General features: G+C 45.3%; 1 protein-coding gene across 1 annotated transcript in view; it reads left to right on the forward strand.

The window, feature by feature from the left end:
• Nucleotides 1-25,939, forward strand: part of LOC147717650 (E3 ubiquitin-protein ligase TRIM39-like) — a 168,975-nt gene that overhangs the window by 78,873 nt on the left and 64,163 nt on the right. Inside the window, exon 6 of the mRNA XM_086920544.1 lies at nucleotides 13,493-13,519. Coding sequence (XP_086776670.1) covers nucleotides 13,493-13,519 — 27 coding nt within the window. The remainder of the gene's footprint in view (nucleotides 1-13,492; nucleotides 13,520-25,939) is intronic.

Here is a 25,939-nt window from a genome sequence, read left to right on the forward strand (position 1 = left end):
TCTCCAGGATTAAGCAAACACAAGGAGATGATTGACGGAGTGCTGACACTTTTTCAGCACTCCGTCACAGATCTGGGTCGAATCCATCATCATTCTTTAGCTCACTTTGCCACCCCAGTACGGACACAGCTATAAGCAGATCAGTCTTGACCCTGTGCGTCATGGGAACAGGGCAGCACGAATTGCCAAGCCATGTCTTCCCTGGACCGCAAACAAGCATCTTGGGACCAGTTTCGGGCTAACAGCCCTCTTCAGCCAGGCTAGCTTGAATCCAGTGGCAAAGTGAGCAAGGGACCCACGTCTGGGCATACCCTACCAACTTATGGTGAACAAAACAAACACAAGGAGATGATTGACGGTGTGCTGAAACTTTTCAAACACTCACCCCCAGTCAGAGATCTGGGTTGAATCCATCAAGACTGATTTGCATATGGCTGGGTTCAAACTGGAATGGCATGGTGAGCAACAAACGATGGATTTAGGCCCAGATCTCTGTACTGGGGTGAATATATGACATTGTTCTGTATTCTGTCCATCAACTGTTGTTTTTGCATTTGTCACCCCGAGTGGGACGGGTATGCCCAGACGTGGGGCCCGTGCTCTTCATGCCACTGAAATCAAGCTATCCTGGCTGAAGAGGGGTGAAACCCCAAATTCGATCCTAGGATGCTTGTTTCCAGTCCAGGGAGGACCTGACTTGGCAGTTCAGGCTGGACTGTTCCCATGAGGCACTGGGTCAAGACTGATTTGCATATGGCTGGGTTCAAACTGGAATGGCATGGTGAGCGAAAAAACATTGAATTTAGGCCCAGATCTCTGTACTGGGGTGAATGTATGACATTGTTCTGCATTCTGACCATCAACTGTTGTTTTTGCATTTGTCACCCCGAGTGGGACGGGTATGCCCAGATGTGGGTCTTGTGCTCTCTATGCCACTGGAATCAAGCTATCCTGGCTAAAGTTGGGTGAAACCCCGGAACCGGTCCTAGGAATCTTGTTTCCAGTCCAGGGAGGACCTGGCTTGGCAGTTCGAGCTGGACTGTACCCATGAGGCACAGGGTCAAGAATCATTTGCATATGGCTGGGTTCAAACTGGAATGGCATGGTGAGCAAAAAAACATTGAATTTAGGCCCAGATCTCTGTACTGGGGTGAATGTATGACATTGTTCTGCATTCTGTCCATCAACTGTTGTTTTTGCATTTGTCACCCTGAGTGGGACTAGTATGCCTGGACGGGGGTCCCGTGCTCTCCATGCCACTGGAATCAAGCTATCCTGGCTGAAGAGGGGTGAAACCCTGAAACCAGTCCTAGGATGCTTGTTTCCAGTCCAGGGAGAACCTGGCTTGGCAGTTCGGGCTGGACTGTTCCCATGAGGCACAGGGTCAAGACTGATTTGCATATGGCTGAGTTCAAACTGGAATGGCATGGTGAGCAAAAAAACAAAGGATTTAGGCCCAGATCTCTGTATTGGGGTGAATGTATGACATTGTTCTGAATTCTGTCCATCAAGTGTTGTTTTAGGTCTCGCGACCTATCGATGCGCGCAAGCGCATCGAGCGTAGCGAGAATTCATGTGGCGAAAACATCTTCAAACCAAAGGGCTTTCAGCCCCGCGGTTTTCATGCAGTGCCCGTGTACATGCACGCGCATCGCATCCAAGCCCAGCCCAGTCCTCCCCTAGCAGCACTCCTCCCACGCCATCAACTCCCCCCTCCCACACCAGCACCTCCCCTCTCTCGCATTCACGCCCACCCACCAGGCTCTCCCGCCCCCATCAGGCTTCCCAGCTTGCATTTAACCCACAGGCTTCCCCTACCAGCAGCATTTGCCATCACGGCCGCAGGCCGTGACTTCAAAGGGTTCCGCTGCCCCGCCTCCTGCTTCACGGCCATCTGTTCCCCAGCACCTCCCCTCTCTCTCCACTAATTATTCACTGCTGGCCGGCCCATCTAGTTTTGCACAGCTTTCGTTTTCCGCTTGTTTTTTTTGATGCCCAGCATGCATGTGCACGGAGCTCTCACGAGTGCTACGCTGTTAGTTTTACATAATCAGCACGGCGCTCGTCATGATGCAATTTTATACACATTAGGTTGTATTTTTGTTATTTATTTAATTATATTTGTTTTCGTATGCGTCTGGTATTTATTCAAATTAATGATGCCTGCTCCTTTAAATCCTGGCTTGCGTTCAGCAGCTGCTGTACTTTCACCCCGCCCTCTTCCCCCCTTTCCATGCTGGATTTGTCCAGGCCCCAGAAGCATCAGCTCCTCGTCCTCCCTGCGGCAATTGAACATGTGGGACTCCTGTGACCCACATCACTCTTTATCGTATTTTTCATTGTTACTTTCCACTGCAACAGGGGTGCCTTGCTTAATATTTGAGCAGGCGCCTACTACACTTGCTGAGTTTGCCAATGCCTTTTTTCATACCTTTCCTTTAAGGGTCTGACTCCCGATCCATGGCCGGGATTGGGTTATAATTTGTACAGCTTGGTCCGTCTCCCAGTGCACACCATCTTCCCCCGAATGCTCCGATTACTGGCAGCGGCTCGTCTTACACGGCTTCATGTGAAACGATCTCTATGCTGGGACCTTTGAAGCTTGGCAGCCATGCAGATGAGCATGTTTCTGGTCCTCGGCCTTCGAACTTCTTGCTGAAACGGGGTCTGAGGCCCAGTACAAACTCCTCTTTTCCTGGCTGATTTCATCCCTCCCTCCCTGGCCTCTCCTGTTCCACACAGCGCTTTGAGGCAGCATATATATACGGGTAAACACTAGGCAAACACTAGCACAGCAGGCATTCTGTTCCTTCGCTTCTTTAACCATACCCACCCCGTCCCTTCCCTCTACAGTCCCCTTACTGCTTCTCATTCGCAGAGCACCGGCACTTCTCAGAAACAAGCAGGGCCTCTAGTTTTCTCTCTGTCTGCGAAACAGACGCAACTATTCTTCCATTGTGCATTTTCAGTTGTCCTGGCTACGTTGTGATCACTTTTAACTCTACAATGCCAACTTGAGGTATAAGTAACGTTGTTTCCCTGCAATTGTGGTTTGGTTATGCGTGTATGTGGATGTGCGTTGCTTTGTGTGTGGAAGTGTGTTTTAGTGGTGTTTAGTTGATGTATGTCTGTACCTGCATAATATACGCGTTAGATAAGCCATTGTGTGTGTGGGATTTCGAGGTTGTGTGTGTTTGTAGGACGGAGGAAGCACCGCCCTGATGTTACAAACAAGAGGAAACTGAGAGCGTGGTCAGGCTCAGTCTGTCTTGTTGCGGATATCCGTCTTTAATGTGCATATTCACGGTAATTGTGGCACTGGGCAACACAGGAAGCTAGGGGCGTACTTTGGTTTGTTGATGCATGTCTTTATTTCTCGGTGCCTGCTTATGTGTTTGTCGTATGCTTGTGTTTATGTGTGTTTGGGCAGAGACAAGAATGTGTAAACACTCACGTACCCATGTTTAATTTAACGTATTCATTTCTATTGCACATCATAATAGGTTAACATTTGACTAGTCTGAGTAAGACAGGGAGTGAAAGTGATAGCGCAGGAAGTTACCCTGCTTTTCTGTACACTCTTTACCCTGTGACGGAGATATAACATCATTTGAAAGGGATAGAATTATTTGCAAGAGTATGCACTATTCGTCTGCGATCGGGCAGAATTTGTATGCTTTATTAGTGGCATTAGTTATTCTACTCAAAAGGAAATCTTTGTTTGAGAACAAAACTTGTTCTGTTCAGTCACAAAATGTGTATGTCGTTTGCATGATTCATACATCACAGCTGCAAGTCGTGAATCTGTTTCAACAAAGAGGGTACTGTAGAGACAGGAATGCCCCCGCATGGTGTATAGTCATGTACCTAGTGCTTCATTTGTGCTGGTGTTTACAACTGCTTGGCCCGACACTTATTTCTTTACACATATTTATGTCAGACCACCACATGGTGACACTGTCAGTCTATTTTTAAAAGAGCACATAAGGGAGAGTGTTCAACAGTCCTATTACAAATAAGATAAGCCCACGGAGCTTCAAAGTGAGCGCTCTCACCTTCCGGATTGGTGTTGAGCCCTCCCCCACCCTCCGAGCACGAATGCAACGTTTCCCTCAACCCACCCTTCCCCGTGCATAGAGTGCGCAGCCATCCATGTCCTTACCTAGAAGAGGGGAAACTTTTAAGCCCTTTCTGTGGCATCATTGACCAGCTTGCAACACGCACTCATTAAGCTGGATAGGACGCTTTGCAATCAAACTTTTTTAGATGAATATTTATTTTATTGATAAAGTACCCTGAGCAAAGTTGTATTTGCTATCTATCACTCTATACTGCATTTGCAGCTTTTATCTCTCCTCCTCTGCGAGCTTTCCAATCGTTCCTGCCCCCCCCGCCCCCATTTAATTTGTTTCCTGTCTCTTCATTGCTTGCCCGTCCCCCAAACCCTGTGCCTTGCTACGGTTTTCAGACTGCCGATTCTGCTGTGAAACCACTGTTTTGCCCTGCCTGTGTTTATGCTGCATGAGTTGTTTCCAACCCTGCAACAACCTTAATTGCTGGGGGTTATATACAAGGGTATGGTCGGTGCTTAGGGGCTACATGTCTGTGGCCAGCTCACCATGATTAAAAAAATAAATATTCATTAAAAGGGAAATCACCCACGCAAGCCCACTATCACCCACGCAACACCACACTCACCCACGCAACGCCACTCACCAAAGCAACCCCACTCATCCAAGCAACCCCACTCATCCACGCAACCCCACTCATCCACGCAACGCCACTCATCCACGCAACGCCACTCACCAACGCAACGCCACTCACCCACGCAACGCCACTCACACACGCAACGCCACTCACACACGCAACGCCACTCACACACGCAACGCCACTCACACACGCAACGCCACTCACACATGCAACACCACTCACATTGCCAATAGGTCTCGCAGTAGGAAAGTTGGAACCATTACAATTGCAAATAACAATGCCTTTTTATTTTTTTTTCATTTTAAAAACATAAAGGGCTTTGTCATTTACAAAACCAATAGCTCCAACTTTCCTACTGCGAGACCTATTGGCAACGCCAGTGCTTGTTTGCTTTTGTCACCCGAGTGGGACGGGTCTACCCAGACGTGGATCCCGTGCTCTCCATGCCATCGGCTTAAAGCTATCCTGGCTGACGAGGGGTGAAACCCTGAAACCAGTCCTATAATGCTTGTTTCCATTCCAGGGAGGACCTGGCTTGGCAGTTCGGACTGGACTGTTCTCATGAGGCACAGGGTCAAGACTGATTTGCATATGGCTGAGTTCAAACTGGAGTGGCATGGTGAGCAAAAAAACGATGGATTTAGGCCCAGATCTGCGGTGAATGTATGCCATTGTTCTGCATTCTATCCATCAACTTGTTTTTGCTTCTCCAGGATTACACAATCCAGGGTTTGTGGAGTGACAGTCACAAAAGTCTCCACATCAACTTCCTAGAACTTCTAGCAGTATTTCTAGCACTCAAAGCTTTTGAAATTCACCTCATAGACAAAGTTGTCCTAGTCCGCAAAGATAACATGACAGCAATGTACTATGTACAAAAAGGGGGGCACACTCTCTCCATCCGTCACGCCTCTCTCAAGCCATTTGGAATTGGGCAATCCATCACAAGATTTATCTTCTGGCAGAACACCTTATAGGAGTAAACAGATTGACGACCTCCTCAGCAGAAAGAGTCAGCAAATTCATGAACTGGTCAGGGTTCAAGTTCAAAAGACCTTTATTCGAATTTCATAAAATCCATAAAAGTACTGATTACAGCAACAATTCATTAATATAAGATACATACAAAAAGATAGAAAAGTTTTTTGTGCAAAGGAACATCCCAAAATTTTGTACCGTACAATAAGTTTCATTTCATTACATTATATACAAAGTGCAAAGTGACACCTGTTATCGATAATTACTGATATCAAGGGTTTTCCATCGTCTTACGTGCTCGTATAGCCATTCTTAAGAAAGTGCTGGTGCGAAAAGTCAATTCTTCAGTGTCCAAAGTAAGCAGCATTATATATGAATCTTTGAGGGTGAGTGGTCTGTATTTTTTAAAATAGGGGGTTAAAAGCCATTTGATGAATCTCAAATAAAATTTACAGAAAAACAAAAAGTGCAAATCATCTTGAGTACTCATTCCATCACAGGGACATGGGGTGAGATCAGCACTGTGTCGATACCCCAGAGGAAATGACAACAAGAATTTAACAGTTCCCGCCCTCAATCGAAACAATAAAGCTCTCTCCCAACTGGACATAGGGAGGGAGTTACTTGCCTATGCATGTGGCTTCTCCCGCTCATTCTGTTTCTTGTTCGGAAGCTCATGCAAACATTCCTCACACTGATTCTGATAGCACCCACATGGACCCGTCAACCATGATACACCACCATGTTGGAGCTGTCAGTAGTTCCGCATCAAAAGCTGCATCCCACCTCCAGGCTCATCACTCAGAACTGTGGAGAAATCAGGCATCCAAATCCCAAAGAACTAAACTTAGCCATCTGGCTCCTGAAGTCATAGTTTGGTTATTTGAATCTACCAGCAGACTGCGAGAAAGCCTACTACCAGAGCATGTTATGCAGCAAAGTGGAAAAGATTTGTGGTCTATTGTAAGAACAACAAAACCAATCATCTAGATACTTCTGTCCAAAACATTATCTGTTACCTGTTGCACTTACTGCAAACTGGACTAACTTATACATCTGTTCGTTTGCACCTTGCAGCGGTAGCTGCATGTTTGCAAAACAGACAGCATTTATCTCTATTAACCCCTTCCATGCTCATGACGAGCTCAGCTCGTCATGCAGTACACTGCTTGTGTGCTCATGACGAGCTCAGCTCGTCATGAACAATGGAAATCATGGATCTGCAGCACAGAGGAGGAATTGCTGTAGCATGGATGTGGTTAAAAGTTCCAGTAATCAAAGACCATCATGGAAGGCTTGAAAAGGGTAATACCACAAAGAAGTCCCCCTGCACCAGTGTGGAATCTTAACATTGTCCTTACAAGGCTTATGGGTCCACCCTTTGAACCATTGCATAATTGTCCTTTGCAGTTTCTTTCATGGAAAGTTGTTTTCCTCATTGCAATCACTTCATTGAAAAAAGTTGGTGAGCTACATGCGTTAACCTTATAAGAACCATTCTTTCAGCTCCACAAAGTCAAAGTAGTTCTTCATACCAACCCTGAATTCCTTCTCAAAGTGGTTTCTGCTTTCCATTTAAAGCAATCAGTTGAGTTACCTGTGTTTTTTTTCTCAACCTGATTCTGTAGCAGAACGGGCTCTTCACATGCTTGATGTCAAAATAGCTTCATTGTACTACATAGATAGGACCAAAGATTTTTGCAAAAAAAACCAACTGTTTGTTGCATTTGCTCCACCTCACAAAGGCAGTCCTATCCCTAAATATGGCATTTCAAGATGGATTGTTAAATGCATTCAAACATGCTATGCAAAAGCCAAAATAACTTTATCCATACCCCCTAGGGTGCATTCCACTTGCAAAATTGAAGCTATTAAGGCCTTTTTAGGTAACATTCCTCTAGCTGACATATGTAAGGCAGCTACATGGTCTACACCTCGCACATTTACCAAACACTATTGTGTAGATGTGTTAGCACACCAACAAGCTAATGTAGGCCAAGCATTACTTCAAATACTGCTTCAAACAACTGCAACATCTACAGGTTAGCCACCGCTTTGAGAGTGTACTACTTTGTAGTCTATGCAAAGAATGTGTATCTACAGCACACATGCCTCAAACGGATTATGTTACTTACCCAGTAAGCATCTGTTCTTGGCATGTAGAGCTGTAGGTCCTTATTAAAACCCAAAACTCCTGCACCATAGGTAGCTGCACTAGTGCACTGCGAGGTATATACCCCCAGTGGAGGTAGCACGGTCCCCCTGATATCTGGTCTAATAAGGTTACAGATTGTACTGGCGGTTTTGCTTAGTTTCATGCTAGCTTGGCCTAGATGGGGATGAACTAAGATAACAAAGGTTATCAACACTCGTCAATTCATGCCAGTTGATACAAATTTTGTTTAACCTTAATTTGACCGGACCACAAGGTATGATGTCTGACTTAGTAAAGTTAGTTTTTAGGTTCAGTTTTTGCATAAATGAAGCAAAGTGGTCCACCTGATGTCTCAATACATTGAGTGAGGACTAGCAATACCACGTCGTCAGCATACAGTAGTGCAGGAATTGGGAAGCCTGCGATTCCTGGCATATCTAGATGGGAGGGGAATAAATGGGCTGTTAATTCATTGATATATAAAATAAATAATAAGGGTGCCAATATACCCCCCTGGCTCACTACACACTTCAATCGAAAATCAGAAGAGAGCAGCACCTTCAAATATGTGAGTTTGGCATTTCTGCCTTACAAAATAAACTCCCATGTTTGATAAACGTTTGCTCCATGCATAATAAAATCTAGCCCAGGGGTCTCCAACCTTTTTTGTAACGAGAGCTAGTCATGATCAGTGAAAATCATCCTTAGGTACTGAAGGCAAAGGAACTTGCACATTGTTACCCGACACCCCATCACCCAGGTTCATTGACTTTAAACTTAATGTTCATGGAGCCTGACGCTATTGTTTGAACAAAATACTGTGATAAGGGGTACTATGATAGGGCTGCCGTTTGCTTCATTGAAAGCATAGTGCTTTAGGATGTATAAACATGTGTGTGAATGAATGGGATATATGTGAATGGGTGACTGATAGCCTGTGTCGTATGTACTTGTGGCACTGGATATATCTTTTGCCATATGTAGCACCATTACATGTACAACACAAACATACAACCATTGTTTTCTTTAATTGGATGAATTTAAAGTGCAGAAAAATGTTTTGTAAAAATGTTCAGAATAAGGAGCATTTTGCACTTGATGGAACATTTTTAAAAAAAGGCTGTATTTTTCAGTTATAAATATGACAGCGTGTCTACCAGGCACTGTGACCAAAATGTCTGTTGTGTGTAAATGTAACACTTTGAAATGGGAGAAAATTCAACTGAAGAGTGAACTTTGTTTATATGCATTATATAAAACTCATCATTTTAATTTTCTCTTATGTCAAAGTGTCTTTACAAACAGCAGGCATATTACTCCCAGTGGCCTGTAGATGAGATGCCATATTTATAACCAGAAAATACAGTCATTTGTTTAAATGTGAGGGATTTAAAGTGAAGAAACATGCTTCATAAAATATTAGGACTTAATTGGCTTAATTTAAAGTAGAGAAAAACATGAACACAATGTTTCATGGAAACATTTTTATTTTTACTTTACATTTCCCCATATAAATGAAAATTATTGTATTTTTCACTTATAAATATGTGTCTACCGGCCACTGGGAGCAAGATGCCTGCTGTGTCTAAATGCACACTTTGAAAATGGAGGAAATAAAAATTAAGAGTTAATGTTATAATTAAGTTAACACTTCATTTAAATTTTCTCTCATTTAAAAGCATTCAGAAACATCATTTTGTTTTCATGCTCTAATGTTGAGTTGAGATCCACTGTATTTAAGAGTTAAATACCTCAGTGCTTCAGTTTTCACCCTCTGCGACCCACCTGGGTGATATATCTGAGCAGAGCACTGATCATTATCAGGATCTGCAGCCTGATAAGGTAAAATAAACATATATTTTCCTATCTTTAAAATGAAAAACACAACACTTATTTATTGCAGTTCTCATTTAAAAATTAACTCACGGCTGGGAGCTGCGAGATACTGGAAGTTCGCGACTGACTGGTTGGAGACACCTGATCTAGCCCACATATAGGGTACACATGATCCCTACTTGCTTCTTAGTTCACTAATAGCATTGCCATCAGGGCTGGTGTAGGAGTGTTTCTGATTTCATGTTTAAAAACTTCCTTTTAATAAATATAGGGTCGTATGTAGAGAATTTAGGGATTGTGATTATCTAATTGCGATTCTTTGCGATTTGCAATTAGGAAATCACAAGCGCTAATGTACAACCACCTAGAAGTTGGAAATGGCGATTCCTAATGGGGTCACAATAGACCTACCTCATAAATATTAATGAGGTAGGTCGCAGCTTGCGACCCATTAGAAATTGTGACTATCTCATGGTGACCTGCTGGGTTCTGCAGAACACCATGTCTGTGATTGCTTTTCAACAAAGCAATTTTTTTCAAAACTGCAGCCCGTTTTCCTTAAAGGAAAATGGGATGTGTTTAAAATTAAATGTTTTTGAGCTTCTTTTTTTAAGAGTAGGCAGTGGTCCGTGAGAACACTGCCTGCTATTAAAATATATCTGTATCAACATTCACAAAGGGGAAGGGGTCCCATGGGTATTCCTTCCCATTTGCGAATGGTTACCACCACCCTTGAGGTGTCGGTAAAAGAAGAAGGTTTTGGGGTCATAATTTGGTTGCAAAACATTCATACATACCACAGCAAATCATTCATACATAACACAGCAAATCAGTATTAGGAAAGGTCGTCCCAAACACACCTTCAAAATACTGATTCACAAACCAAAAGTGCGATTCGATAACAGTTTACCGAATCTGAAATTTGCCTTTTGGATATTTTAAAAACATGTTTTGAAGTCGTAAATTACCCGATTCTGAAAATCGGGCCATTTGCGAACTCAAAAAAAGTTTTGTACATATGGCCCTATATTACTAAAGCATGATGTGGTACACATTGTCATTTACAGACAGTAAATTTCCCATTGAAATGGCCAAAAACATATCCACTAACATGCAACTTTACTGCTAAATTATACAGTGTATAAATTATAATCTGTGTAAATTTGGTTTAAGCAAAGATATTTATCATGTATCATTTGCACTTCACCAAGTAAAGTGTTCTGATTTGTTTTCATCCTATTAAAAAAAATCATCTAACAGGTTTACAAAAAATAAGGTTTAATAACTACTGAAATATATTTTGAAATGTTTGTACAGTTTGCTTATTAGTTATTTAAATGTTGTGTGGTAGAAAGAAACTTGACACTTAATTTCACACGAGTTGTACAGCATGTCAGACAGTTCACTTTGCAAAATACTGGAACTCTTCGTTTGGAGAAAGAAAAGTACTTGTAAGAAGATATAAACTGACCTCTGTCTCAGAAAACAGAGCAAATGTGACAGGGTAAACACAATATTTAAAAGCATCTTTATTGCTCCTTAACTTTCTGAGTGAACAGAATGCCTGTTTTTTATCTGCTCCCAGAATAGGTGAGTAGGACCTAAATATAATTGACACTGATAAAATCTGAATCGCCATAGCGAGTGGCCGAGTAGATTTCTGGAGGCCTGGCCATGCAATAGATACATGATCCAGGCTTAATAACTCAAAAGTGGTAAATAACTTCAGGTCACATACATCATAAGAACAATAAGATCTCTTATATTTGCTAGGCCCCGAATTATTGTCGGGGACCTGCTTGAGAGGAGGTTGGAAAAGTGACATTCACTGGTGGAAATTGCATGCCGCTCTCCTTGCAGTTCCTCTGCCTCATCTAGAAGTCGGAGGAACATGGGTGTCTTGATGTTCTTCAAGCAATATCCCACCACAGTTTCTCTTGTCTGGGAACGCCATATCAGCTACTGTGGTCCTAGAAATAAAAGTCAACAAATGTCCAACTCCCAATGCGGTGGGCATTAGTCATTGGCATTGTTGCTCTAGAGCTGCTCTTACCCTAAAGATGTGAGTATCTTCGTGTTATGGAAAGCATTAGAAGTGGTGTCAAACTCTAAAACCGGCCCATCAATCCTTAAATGATCCACTCGGTATCTGACTGTATGAATGATTTTGCTACTTACAAGGGCTTCGGAATGTGCATTTGCAAACGCAAAAATCACAGTCACATTGCACTAAAAAACAAGTCGCAAATGCAGCATCTACACGTTTTTCAAATTTTCTTTTTTATTTATTGTTGATTTGTGAATTATGCGGACTAGATCCATAGGATGGCAAAGCACATTACAGGAGTTACCATCTCAAAACTGTCTGAATTAGACAGCCAGATGTCATACAGCTGATGATTGCATCTAATTTACAAGAGATGGGACATTCCTGACGGGTACCTTGTAAAATAATGATCACATGAGACTATCACAGTGGAATTTATACATCATCCTGCATACATGTTTAAAATTTAAATTTTTACTTAATACACAGAAATGTTTTGCACCTCTGATTGGTGGAAGATAGTCCAAGGTTTGGTTAGGTCTAGAAATCTGTGCAAGGTCTTGGGTGAACATTATAACTTGTCTGATACATTTTTAGAGGATTATAGATCATACAGAAAAACGTGTTGTGGAAATAGTAACCTATTTATTTTGTTTGATAGATTTCTTAGGAGAGCGTTTTGGTAGCATGACTGAGGAGATTTCATAGGAGAGTGTGTTGGTAACATGTCTGAGAAAATGCTTTACCTTCCATGCATACCTGAGAAGGACCGTTTGAAAGTTATTTTCTTTCTTCAAAATGGGATATTCAAAAAATTAAGAGGACTGGACTGCGCAGTTGTCTCTGTCCTCCTAGGACCACCATGGCGACTCATAAAAAAAGAGATGTGAAAGGTGGCGTTCCCCTTTCCTTGCAGCTCACAGGATTATGGCTAAATGGTTTGCAACCATTAAACTGATCAGAGATTATTGATGGTATCGACAAAAGAGGGTGATATCCATTGGTAAAGTGGTATCTTTAAGTAAGGGACACTTCTACTGTGAAAGCTGGTAAGTAGGTGCTGTGAGTTTCAGCAACTCTTATAGGATGCTCAGGATCTAGAATGGAATTTTGTCATGTTCAAAGTTTGCAGTAAGAATTGAAAATTTCATGACACGAAAATATTCTACCATAAATGTAATAGCCATCTAATTAATATAATGTAATTGATCTATTTTAAATTTAAAACATCAAAACAAAGATACGTTTAGAAGAAAACATGGTTTGTATAATAACAATACAAAATTAATTGCAAAGTGAATTTTTATGGGTTATGACAATAGTTAAGAGTTAAATCAAGGGTTGATTTTAGGGCATAAAAAGGGGTTCACTAAGACTAATGCTTAGGGTCAAGTCATTGTAAGGATAGGGGTTGGGGTTAGGCTAAAAGATGAGCCTATGGTTAGGATAAAGGATGGGCTTAGTGCAAGGATTAAGGTAGAGTTATGGTAGGGTTAATGTATGTAAGGCACGAATTAGGATGCGGTATAAGAATAGAGCTAGTATCAGTTAGGATTATGGATAGTTAGGATTTGAGTAAGTGGCGTTGAACTGCTAGCTTTACTGTTGTTGTTGAGGTACTAGTAATTGCCATTTCCTGAGAATTATGGCTCAGAACATTCCACTTAAATGCAAGTTATTATTTTAAACTGTGATTGTGAATCGAAATGTGTACAAGATCTGTTTTGATATTGTGTATTTTTGTAATTCTGTGTTTTTTCTTCTAGAATGGAGATGGGTTCGTAACTTTGCAGGTAACTAAAAACCTTCCTTTTTTCCCATTTTAATTCTCTTTCATTTCTTCATGCAATGCGAATATTTGCAATTAGCTCTATGTTAGAGTTTGCAAATTCGGTTTACATATATTACATTTATTAAAGTGCAGAATGCCAGAGAGTCTCTGCTGGAAGACACATGGACTATTTCTGAACCTAGCTGCCAAGTTTTCAGATGGCTTACGTGTGACATTTTCATGGTTTCCATATACTTGTGACGACGACTGAAAGAGTGAGTAAAACCAAGCAATCAAGTCTGTGGGAACAGATACGTATCAGATATGACACCCTTTTAAGCAACAAGAAGTTCTAAAAAGATCTTGAAACTGTTCCATTCTACCTGAAATGGAAGGTCACTATTGATAAGCTTGTTTGCTGTTTTAGAACCGGGTATACTTTGCATGGTGGGATTTGTATGTTCATACTGTATTATAGGAAAAGAGAAAAGTACTAGTCCTAGCATGCAAAGTGTTCAGGATTCACAGTGTTACATTTCACATGAAATGCACAGCAGGCAGCAGCTGCGGATTGCCCACATTGCAGCCATATGATAGATCATCAGGGAACCCTGCCCCGCTGGACCTGCTGTAGAGTGTGGGCACGCGGTCCGCCCCCGACATCGTCTCCGGCCGTGCCCCAACACAATATTGAGGCATGGATCTGAAAGAGACACGTTAGTGATAGATTCCTTACCTTAGAATATCCCCAGGCGTCAGACTGGATCCGGAAACTTTTGCGTAGCAGTACCCTTGTGCGTCGGTAGGTGTCGTCTGCGGCTCCGCGTCTGTCGTCGGCGTCGTGGGCGCCGTGATGATGTCGTCGGAGTACTTAGACGCCGCCTCCGCGTGCTGACGTCAGTTCTTCTTTTTTCCGCGCCAGCCAGCGCAGATCTGGAAAGAGCAGTTCCCTAGTCACTTTTTGACTAAGTTTTGGTGATCTTTTGATCCATTTCGAAGTCTGTACGACTCTTACGGTGCCTGTAGGGATGCCCGGATTCAAGCATTGCGACGAGTGCGACCATACCATGTCGGTCACGGATACCCACCGCCTGTGCCTGACGTGTTTGGGCGTCGACCATGACGACGAGGCCTCCCCCGACTGTCGGGCCCTTTCGAGGAAGGCCAGGCGGGAGCGGTCCCGCAGGCAACTCGAACTCCGGCAGTCGGCCCCGCGCCGTGTGAGGTCCCGGTCCCACGAGAGGTCGAGGGACAGGTCGCGGGGACGGAGCCGTCACAGCTCCGGGAGTCGGCACCACTCCTCCGGGTCCAAGTCGTCAGGTAAGAAGCATAAGAAGTCGAAGAGACATCATCGCTCTTCTGACTCCCCCCAACGCTCGCGCGATGCGGCCGGGGGTTCGGGTGACACTGCCCACGCGGCTCTTCGGGAGTCGCGGCCGCTGCGTTCGGCCCCATACCCTCCGGTCCCTGGGCTAAATGCGACGCCGGAGGAGAATAAGCGTTTCCTCATGGCCGTGAGGTCCCTTTCTCCTCCGACGGGTTCCGCGGCGCCTTCGAGCCCAGTGAACCCGTCTGGGGGCCCTAGTGGGTCGAGGGCTTCGACCCCGACGCCGTCGGGTGCTTCGCCCCGACACCGCCGACGCCTTCGGGTCCGGCGCCGCAGGGCCCCACGATCCCGACACCGCCGGTGCCCTCGGGCCCGGCGCCGCAGGGTACAGTGGCCCCGGCGCCGTCGGCGCCTTCGGGCCCGGCGCCACATGACCCTCCTCGGGTGATGGATCGTCACTGGTGGACCTTACGACCCCCCCGGCGTCGGTCCGTGTGGTGTCCCCTCCGGCGCCGTCCTCCGGCGGCGCCGTCCCCGATGCCTCCTTTCATTCGGTTCCGACGTCGGGACGACGCCTATCGGCGCCGATCCCGACGCCGTTTGGAGATTTTAGCTTCTAGGAACCGACCTCATATAATTACGACCCTGAATCTCAGGAGATGAGGGATGAGGAGGATTGGGAGGGGTCTGAGGACCCTCTGGCCAGGGAGTGCCAGTCTAACATGGACTGGGCAGGAGACCTTGGGGAGGCCAGTGGCCTGGACACCTCTCCAGACACTAGATTTGTCTCTCCTCCTACCGTGGCTTCGGAGGAGGGAGCTACTTATGGTGTGGTGTTGACGAGGGCTGCCAAGGCCTTGGGCCTTGAGCTCCCCGTCGCGGCCGTGAGGACTAACCTCCTCACTGAGGTCCTTAAGCCGCAGTCATGCTCCATGGAGCCTCTGCTGCCGTTTAATGAGGCCTTGACGGACGTTCTTTTGGGCACTTGGTCCAGGCACGCTACGGGTTCGCCCGTAGATAGGAACGTGGCCAGACGCCACCCCCCGGCTCCGGGCGACCCATGTTTCCTGTCCTCCCACACCACCCCTGAGAGTCTGGTCATCCAGGCCTCTAATTCCCAGACCGCATTCCCGACGGCCCCGTCGGACAGGGAATCCAAGAGGTACGAGAACTATGGCAAGAAGATCTTCTCGTCCCTTAGTTTGGGACTGCGGTCTTCCAACACCGCATGCCTCTTTGGCCGCTACACCCACTCTCTGTGGGAGACGGTGGCGGAAGTGCTGCCAGAGTGCCCGTTGGAGGTACGAGCCAAACTTGGCCAAGCCCTTGTGGAGGGCCGGGACGCAGCCAAGTATTCAATCAGGTGTGGACTGGATACTACTGACTCACTGGGCAGAGCGATGGCTACGACGGTGGCGGTATGATGCCACGCCTGGCTGAGATCCGCCAATTTCTCGGCAGACGTCCAAAACACACTCATGGACATGCCGTTCGATGGCCGTCGCCTCTTTGGCGACAAGGCAGACCACGCGCTTGAGCGCTTTAAGGACTCCAGGGCTACGGCCAAGTCCTTGGGCCTTTCGGCCCCGCACCAGCAAACGGGTGCCTTTCGTTCCTTTCGTGGCCACGGAAGGGGCGTCCCCACATGTGCCGCCAGCCACTCGCCGCAAACTGTCGTCCAGCGCGGCGGCGGCCGTGGAAACCGCTGTGGAGGCGGTCGGGGAAACAGGCGGAGTCAGTCCACACCTGCCCCTGCAGCATCCACCTCTAAACCCTCCTAGTCCCTGCTTTTCGGCCCATGTGACGCCAGTGGGAGGCAGGGTTCGCCATCACCACTCTCACTGGCACACTGTCACTTCGGACAGGTGGGTGCTGCAGATCGTCCGAAGGGGCTACTCCCTCCCTTTCGAGACGACCCCTCAAGCCATGCCACCACAACTCCACCCCGTATCGGGGGATCACTTGCGGCTCCTGCAGGAGGAAGTTTCGGCCCTCTTGGCCAAGGGGGCCATCGAGCGCGTTCCTGGGCCAGAAGTAGGACGTGGTTGCTACTCCCACTACTCCCTGGTACCCAAGAAGGGCAAAGGGGGCCTACGCCCTATCTTGGACCTGAGGAACGTCAACGGCTTCCTCCGGAAGGAGAAGTTCAGAATGCTGACACTGGCTCTGACACTGGCTCAGGTATTGACTGCCCTAGACCCAGGAGACTGGATGGTAGCGCTGGACTTGCAGGATGCGTACTTCCACATCCCCGTCCTGCCGGCCCACCGGCGTTACCTGCGGTTCACGGTAGGCCACGAGCACTTTCAGTTTACCGTGCTCCCCTTCGGCCTTACCAGCGCCCCACGGGTGTTCACGAAGGTGATGGCGGTGGTCGCAGCTCATCTGCGCAGGTTAGGGGTGTCAGTCTTCCCCTACCTAGACGAATGGTTGATGAAGGCGGGCTCGCCCCAAACAGGTTGATCCCAAAAAAGTGGCAGGCTACACGTTCCATCATGGCAAAGGCACGAGATCACATCAGTATGGCATACCAAAAGGTGGCCTCGTAGTATATGTGTCTACTGCATTGAACATCACATTGGAACAGCTGCCCAGCTTATAATCAAACTTGACGTGCAGCTTAAATATCCAACCACACCGATAATACTGATTAATGTTTAAGCGCACCCAAATAAACAGAAAAAAATGCACTATTTAAACATTTTATTTCCATGATAATGGAAATAAGGTTTGAGAAACCAACATGGGAAATAATTGTTACAGGCGATTTAACTCAAACTTAATGTACACCCAAGAAAAAGACGAGCATTTAGCAACAGAAATTGCAATTGGGTCGGTACTATCACAATCACGTTCTGTAAGAAAAAATATCTGATTTAAGTGGGCAAAAGTTAGTTACAGACTTGAAACATCTATGTCTGTGAGTTGTAAATGGAAGAACACCGGATGATAGGCCCCCTAGATATACATATTATGGTGTAAACACGCGGTAAACAATAGATTATACTATTCTTACCATACCGTTACTAGCACACCTGAGGAAGTACCTCATAAAATACACCACATTGTGGGCCAGATGTAGGTAATTTTTATTTTCCGACTCTTAAATACCGACTCATACCGAATCGATATTTCAGAATCGAAAATTGTCCGACTCTTAAATACCGACTCATACCGAATCGATATTTCAGAATCGAAAATTGGGATGTAGGTAAAAAATCTGTAAAATTTACCAATTCGGAATCACTCAGAATTTGAGATCGGTATATACTGAATCAGTATTTTCCGAATCAGTAAATTCCGAATCAGCAATACCCATTCATTCCTATGGGCCTCCTGGCCCATAGGAATGAATGGGTTTTACCGATTCGGAATTTACCGATTCGGAATATACCAATTCAGTAAATACCGAATCGGAATTTTGAAATAAACAAACATGTGAGCCTGTGAACCAATCAGGAACACTAACCACACCCAACAACAAAGGTACAGTGGAATCAACCAATCAGAATCAAGCACCCCTCCCCAGTACCTGGGAGTGGCCACACCCATGCAGGTGCAGACCAACTGAACAGTTTGGAGAGCAGGAGGAAAGACAAAGGAGCAGGCTTCCCTGAGCATACCTGAACAGCACAATGGAGACCCAGGATGACCAGAAGGATTCAGCAGAGCGCAGGAGGAAACTGAAATTCAGCCCTGCAAAACTGCGGGTGCTGGTGGAGGAGGTGGTGAAACACCACAGCAAAATATTTGGCAAACAGTCTCTGCATGTTGCAGAGTCTGTCAAGCGCAGTACCTGCCTTGATATCCAAGTCAAGGTAAATTCCATTGGGATCACCCACAGGGAAATTGATGACCTCAAAAAAAGGTGGTACGACCTGTGTATCATCACAAAAAAGAAATTAGCTGCCCACAGTCTTGGTCTTTGCAAGTTCCGCAGGTGTGTCAGGGAATGAAATATAATGCTTCATCCTCTTCATCATGGCGTCAAGGAACCTCCTGAAGAAACGGGACAGGCAGCTCTGGGACACACCACCTAATGCAGCTATCACACTTTGGTCACTCCCAGAGGCAAGCAGGTGTAGGCTCCACAGCAACTGCACATGGGGTGGGATGGCGTGCGCCCTTGGTGCTGGGTGCTCCAGGAGTGGGTGCAGGTCCCTGATCAGGTTCAGGGTGGTTTGGGGGTGTAGCCTGTACCTTTGAAGTATTTCTGGCTCTGTTAGTTGAAAAAGTGTTATACTCTGCCTGTACACTTGCTCCTCCCTTAGCCATTCCCTCTCTCCTGCTGCCTGTAGTCTTTGCCGCCTTGCTATGACGTAGAAAGCCGCCATTCTGGTTACACTATTGCATTTTGGGGCCTTATTTTATAGCTTGCACCTGGTTACCACCTGCTTTCAATCCATGGTAAATACCGACTCCTAAATACCGAATTTCCTTAAATTCAGTATTTTTCTGGTTTCCTACATCTCCATGGGCATTTTTTACCATTTCTTATTTACCGATTCGGTAGATAAGAATTCGGTAACTGTGGATTCGGTATATTCCGATTCGGAAAAATACCGACTCCTATTTTCCGAATCGGAAAAATTTACACTCCTACATCTCATTTTCTGGATACCGGTCGGTATCAGCCAAAATTACCGATTTTCGGCCATTACTGACCGGTATTGGGCGACCAACATCTGGCCCTGTGTGACCACTACTATCAACATGTGGAATTGAGCATAAATCCTCTACAACACATGACAGCACCTGTCGAAATGGGGCAGTTAACAACAACCAACATGAAATGTTTAAGATGGGCGACCAACACACTTCCTAACTTAGCAAGTCTGGCTAAGAAAATTATGGAGACAGTGACACCTTAAGGTGTAGCCCAAGAGAGATCTGGATGGCTTTCTCGTCAAATCTACCAATATGTGCTCCCACTATTAATTATGCATGGACACCACTCTGCAGACAACACAATGCCTCACAAATATGTCTTGTATGCTCAGAAAAGGAAGTAAGCAAAGTAGCCAGAAGCATAATGGATATCAATGCTTCTAAGCATACCTGGGATAAAATAAAACATCTTAGGAAGCAATATAAAACACAAATCTGGGAGGATGGGAAAGCCGGGACAGATGAATTCTGGACAAAACTTCTATTTAATGCAGAAAAAACAAATACTAGAAACTGTAAACGGGTTTACAAGAACTTCACAAGTCATAAACAATTGAAGTGTAATGGAGGAAGCCTGGGCTGGTCATCTAATTAAGACATTTACCATTGGTTTATCCCTAGCACACAGAGAGTGGGACAATGGTAATAATAAACAGAACAACAAACAAATTGTGGATTCTACCCCCAGAACCATAGACCCTACCAACTCAAGTATTATTCCATATTGCCAGGCTGAGCGGAATGCTCAATATTATCCAGCAGAGATGGTTTCAAAGATAATAACATCAGGGCAAAGGGATGGGGCCCTAGGGCTTAATGGCATCCCACAGGCCATTTTCAAACTGGATCCTGATTACTGGGAATCCCATTGATGGCACTGTATAGTGAGCTGGGAACAATAGAAACCTTACCTAGGAGTTGGAGAGGGTCAATATTAAATCCAGTATATAAAGGTGGTGACCGGTCAGACCCAGCCAATTATAGGCTAATAGCACTTATGGACTCTGAAGCCAAATATTACGCATCGCTAATCCTTGAAGAACTGGTTGAATGGTCAGACAACAGCAAGTTAATTCTCATCATTCAAACAGGGGGGCATATTACCAACAACTAGCGATAATTATCGCTATGTTGGTTTAGCAGGGATATTTTTATCGCCGAGCTGCAGCGATTTTTATCGCTTAGGAACCTTGCTATTATCAAGGTTTATTTCCTAAGCGATAAAAATCGCCCAAAAGGCATGAATATCGCTGAAAAGTCAGCGATATTCATGCATTACCGAGCTAATGCTCTTAGCCATGTTATCCACCTACCATTGGATAACATGGCTAAGAACTGTTCAGGGACAGGTGTTAGCCTTTGGAGATATTCGCTCTTAGCGCGAATATCCCCAAAAGTTGGTAATAGGAGATAGCGATGTTAGCGACTGTTTCCAGTCGCTAACATGGCACGCCCACTTTGCATGTCATTAGTGATAAATATCACTAACATGCAAAGCGGGGCCCAAGATGGTCGCTATCTCCTACTAGCTGTCGCTAACTGGTGTTAGCGACAGCTAGGTAATAGGGAGATAATTTTATCTCCGCTTTCTTGGCTTTTAAAGCCAAAAAAGCTGAGAGATAAACCCCCTTGATAATATGCCCCAGGATTCTGTAGAAGCTTCAGTATAACTACAAACATCTTAGCACTTGCACTAATAGCAGATAAGTGTAAACCTATGCAGAAAACCTTACATCTATGCTTCATAGATTTTAAAGCAGCCTTTGTCCGTATATAGCGGGACTTACTATGGAACAAATTAAAGACATGGGGCCTTCCAGACAAAATCCATCAAGCTATAATGCAATTGTACATGCACACGTTAAAGTATGTGATAGCTCAAGAAGATCAAGGAATACATCGACATATGTAGGCCTGTAACAAGGCTGTGTTCTAGCTCCGCATCTGTTTAATCTGTTTATGTTGTATTTAGCCGTATGAGAGTGGGCCTTCAAAGAACACTCATTGAGGTGACGAAAGCTCTTGAAATTAACACAATCAAAATTAAAACAATGATAAACAGGAATGAAGCAGGGCCACAACTCCCAATCTAGCCTAGAGACACCACTCTAGAGGTGGTCAGTAATGGTAAGTACCTGGGTCTGTACATTGACAACTGATTGCACCTCCAAGCACATAAACAGTACATTGTCAAGAAAGGGAACCGCCTGATTTTCACATTCTGTTCTCTTGAAAAAAAAAAACGGAATGCTCTTTCTTTTAAACCACTGTTGCCGATCTTAGCAGCAAAATTGCTACAACTGTGGCATACGCAAGTGTTGTCCTGCATGGTAAAGACTGAATATTTCAGGAGAGTCTTCCAACAAAAGCGCATAAAACAGAAATCGGCCTCTCACAGAATGCCTCTCCTGCACAAGTTCAATTGGAACTCGGTCTTATCCAACAAGTTGGAGAGGATGCTCTACAATAAAAGCATGGTACAAAGTATTGACAAATCGAACCAGTCCGTTAAATAATTTCCTTTAGCAGGCTCAGAAGGGGACTCTTAACTCCATCTATAGCAAATACCTGAATCAGAATCTTATTTTTTCTGGTATTCCACAACCTAATAAATCTGCCAAAATACACTGGCTTTAAGAGGATAAACGCAGCCTATCCAATCGTATGCATGCCTGGATTGTCCTTCAAATGAATTCCATGCTGAAACCGGCAGCATACATTAAAAAGAAAACAAATCACCTCTCGCTTTGGTATGCTGCCGTCTCTGGCCGATCAACCATCTTGGAAATATAGTGGGCCTAGGCCATTTCCTTATAAGGCGTAGCAGAGCAGGACTTTATTCATTTGATTTGTTTATGCCCCTTTTTAGGGCTCGGGCCTCGGCCACCACGAAGTGGGGGCGGAGCTTCCGAGATCCTAATGTTAAAGAAAAAAAAAGGATCTGTAGGGCTCTGGCCAGACACATTCCTTAGTGTTTTATGGCATCTGCCTAGTGATTCGTCTTCGCTGTGCTGTCTATTTAGTAGCCTTAACGTGATAGGCTATATTTACTTTTCGTCCGTCATTGATGTTAGTTTCATGGCATATTCTGTGCACGAACGGGCACGGAGAGTGATTAATCTTAATTAGGAGCTGTGAGAGTGCCCGTGTAATGCAATCCAGATGGTGCAAGCGCGTTCACCATTGCATTCTGCGTTGAGTGCTTTCGAAACCGGCGACTGAATACTTGTAAATACACCTTTAAAGAGTTGGATCTGTTTCTCAGTTTGCGGACTGCGATTCTTTTTACATTTTTAGTTTAGCATAGCACATAAGAAAGAGCGCCAGCCTGCCAAGACCCGCTGAGCGTTTTTCAAGGCCGTGAAAAGAATGAATTATTCAGCAGTAAGCGTGCTTACAGCTGGCCATTCGGGGGCTTTGATCTGCGAATCAGGCGGCGGCATGAATACCGTATTGTCATGTTATGTGTACACAGTGTGTGAATTATTGAAAATAGAGAGGGCTGGGCCTCATCTGGTAGAGATTACAGTGCAGGCATGCTGGGTGAGGGCCTGTAATTGAAAATCCCCAGATGCTGTTTATTTGGTCTTTTGTCCCGTGACCTGCTGCAGTAAGCTTGTCTGAACAAAACGCAGCCTGCATAGAAAGCCCTGCCCAGCCCCTCCCCCTAGCAAAACTCAATGTGGGACTAGTTAAGCACCTGCCCACAATATTTTCGGGAATCCTCAATACATCTGCTGCTCCCCAGTTAGTCAACAGGTTACGTTAACTGCTCTTTCAATTGTTAACGTGGGGATCGTTTTAACTATACTGTTTTGTTTAACTGCAGATTTCCTGTATGGTATATTACATTTGTGAAGCACTTTTGGAGAGCGAATGATGCTTACACAACTTTACTAACACTCGAATGGTTATAGACAAATTGTGTATTTCGTTTTTATTAGTAGTATAATCCATCTAATTGGGCCATCCCTTGTGTTCTCGTGTGACGTGTCAGAATCGTACAAAAAAATCATTGGCGCGCTTTGCACACAATTTGAAAGAATTCATAAAACTCAGAAGGTGTTACAATGCCTGACCGTGATCCACCCATCGTGCACGAAGATACCCCTACACATAACAATGGGGATATTTTGGTAAAGTTAATTGAGTCAGCCATACATACCTACAGCTAAGGTAGTAGTCGTGGGCTGTGTAGGGGGCACACAAAGTATAATTTATCGGAGTGGCATAGATTGACTAAGTTAGGACTCTTTTTTTGGATTACACTGAATAGACTGCTAGTTAATGCCCAGGACTAAATAAAAGCATAACAGTCGTTCTGTAAAACTTCCTAGCCCATTTAGGTTACTGAACCAGGTAATAGCCTTCCTGCTTTTCATTGTAGTTGTGTGACTAAGCAAGTTAACAGTTGACACAATCTTGCAGTGTGGTATCACGGCTAGAAAGGTGTCAGAACGCAGGTCTTATTTACTGCATGAAACCAGCACCATTAGGAACTTATTTAAAACTGAGTTCGAATTATGTGCTGGGTCAAGTGATTTTCATTTTAGATGCATCATGGTGTAAATCATATCAGCAAGACCATCAATGGAAGTATGAATCCTCTTTCATCCTTGTTTTCCCCTGCAATGAAAATTCTCCACAGAGTTTGTCGCATTTCGAGTTATTTGTAGATTTTATTCTTGTTCATGCTTGCTCTCGCCATGCTACCTGAGTATCTTTTTATTTAACTGCCTTTTCATATTAGTAACACATAATACGTGAACAGTAGTGCAGAGTGCAGAGTGGTAGTGCAGAGTGGTAGTGCAGAGTGCAGATTAGTAGTGCAGAGTGCAGAGTGGTAGTGCAGAGTGCAGAGTGGTAGTGCAGAGTGGTAGTGCAGAGTGGTAGTGCAGAGTGGTAGTGCAGAGTGCAGAGTGGTAGTGCAGAGTGCAGAGTGGTAGTGCAGAGTGCAGAGTGGTAGTGCAGAGTGGTAGTGCAGAGTGGTAGTGCAGAGTGGTAGTGCAGAGTGCAAGTGCAGAGTGCATAGTTGTTAGTGCAGAGTGCAGAGTGGTAGTGCAGAGTGCAGCGTGGTAGTGCAGAGTGGTAGTGCAGAGTGCAGAGTGGTAGTGCAGAGTGGTAGTGCAGAGTGCAGAGTGGTAGTGCAGAGTGCAGAGTGGTAGTGCAGAGTGGTAGTGCAGAGTGCAGAGTGGTAGTGCAGAGTGGTAGTGCAGAGTGCAGAGTGGTAGTGCAGAGTGGTAGTGCAGAGTGGTAGTTCAGAGTGCAGAGTGGTAGTGCAGAGTGGTAGTGCAGAGTGGTAGTGCAGAGTGCAGAGTGGTAGTGCAGAGTGCAGAGTGGTAGTGCAGAGTGGTAGTGCAGAGTGGTAGTGCAGAGTGGTAGTGCAGAGTGGTAGTGCAGAGTGGTAGTGCAGAGTGCAGAGTGATGGTGCAGAGTGCAGAGTGATAGTGCAGAGTGGTAGTGCAGAGTGCGGAGTGGTAGTGCAGAGTGCAGAGTGGTAGTGCAGAGTGCAGAGTGGTAGTGCAGAGTGGTAGTGCAGAGTGCAGAGTGGTAGTGCAGAGAGAGTGCAAAGTGTTAGTGCAGAGTGCAGAGTGGTAGTGCAGAGAGAGTGCAGAGTGCAGAGTGGTAGTGCAGAGTGGTAGTGCAGAGTGCAGTTTGAGAGTGCAGAGTGGTAGTGCAGAGTGGTAGTGCAGAGTGGTAGTGCAGAGTGGTAGTGCAGAGTGCAGAGCGATAGTGCAGAGTGGTAGTGCAGAGTGGTAGTGCAGATTGAGAGTGCAGAGTGGTAGTGCAGAGTGGCAGTGCAGAGTGGTAGTGCAGAGTGCAGATTGAGAGTGCAGAGTGGTAGTGCAGAGAGAGTGTAGAGTGGTAGTGCAGAGTGGTAGTGAAGAGTGGTAGTGCAGAGTGGTAGTGCAGAGTGCAGTTTGAGAGTGCAGAGTGGTAGTGCAGAGTGGTAGTGCAGAGTGCAGAGTGGTAGTGCAGAGTGCAGATTGAGAGTGCAGAGTGGTAGTGCAGAGTGGTAGTGCAGAGTGCAGAGTGGTAGTGCAGAGTGCAGATTGAGAGTGCAGAGTACAGATTGAGAGTGCAGAGTGCAGATTGAGAGTGCAGAGTGCAAATTGAGAGTGCAGAGTGCAAATTGAGAGTGTAGAGTGCAGATTGGTAGTGCAGAGTGCAGAGTGGTAGTGCAGAGTGGTAGTGCAGAGTGCATAGTGGTAGTGCAGAGTGCATAGTGGTAGTGCAGAGTGCATAGTGGTAGTGCAGAGTGCATAGTGGTAGTGCAGAGTGGTAGTGCAGAGTGCATAGTGGTAGTGCAGAGTGCATAGTGGTAGTGCAGAGTGCAGATTGAGAGTGCAGAGTGCAGATTGAGAGTGCCGAGTGCAGAGTGGTAGTGCAGAGTGCAGAGTGGTAGTGCAAATGTGCCCAGCAGTACTACCACCAACAGTACTACCA

Source organism: Lissotriton vulgaris, chromosome 5 (genome assembly GCF_964263255.1).
Source record: "Lissotriton vulgaris chromosome 5, aLisVul1.2, whole genome shotgun sequence".
NCBI lineage: Eukaryota > Metazoa > Chordata > Amphibia > Caudata > Salamandridae > Lissotriton > Lissotriton vulgaris.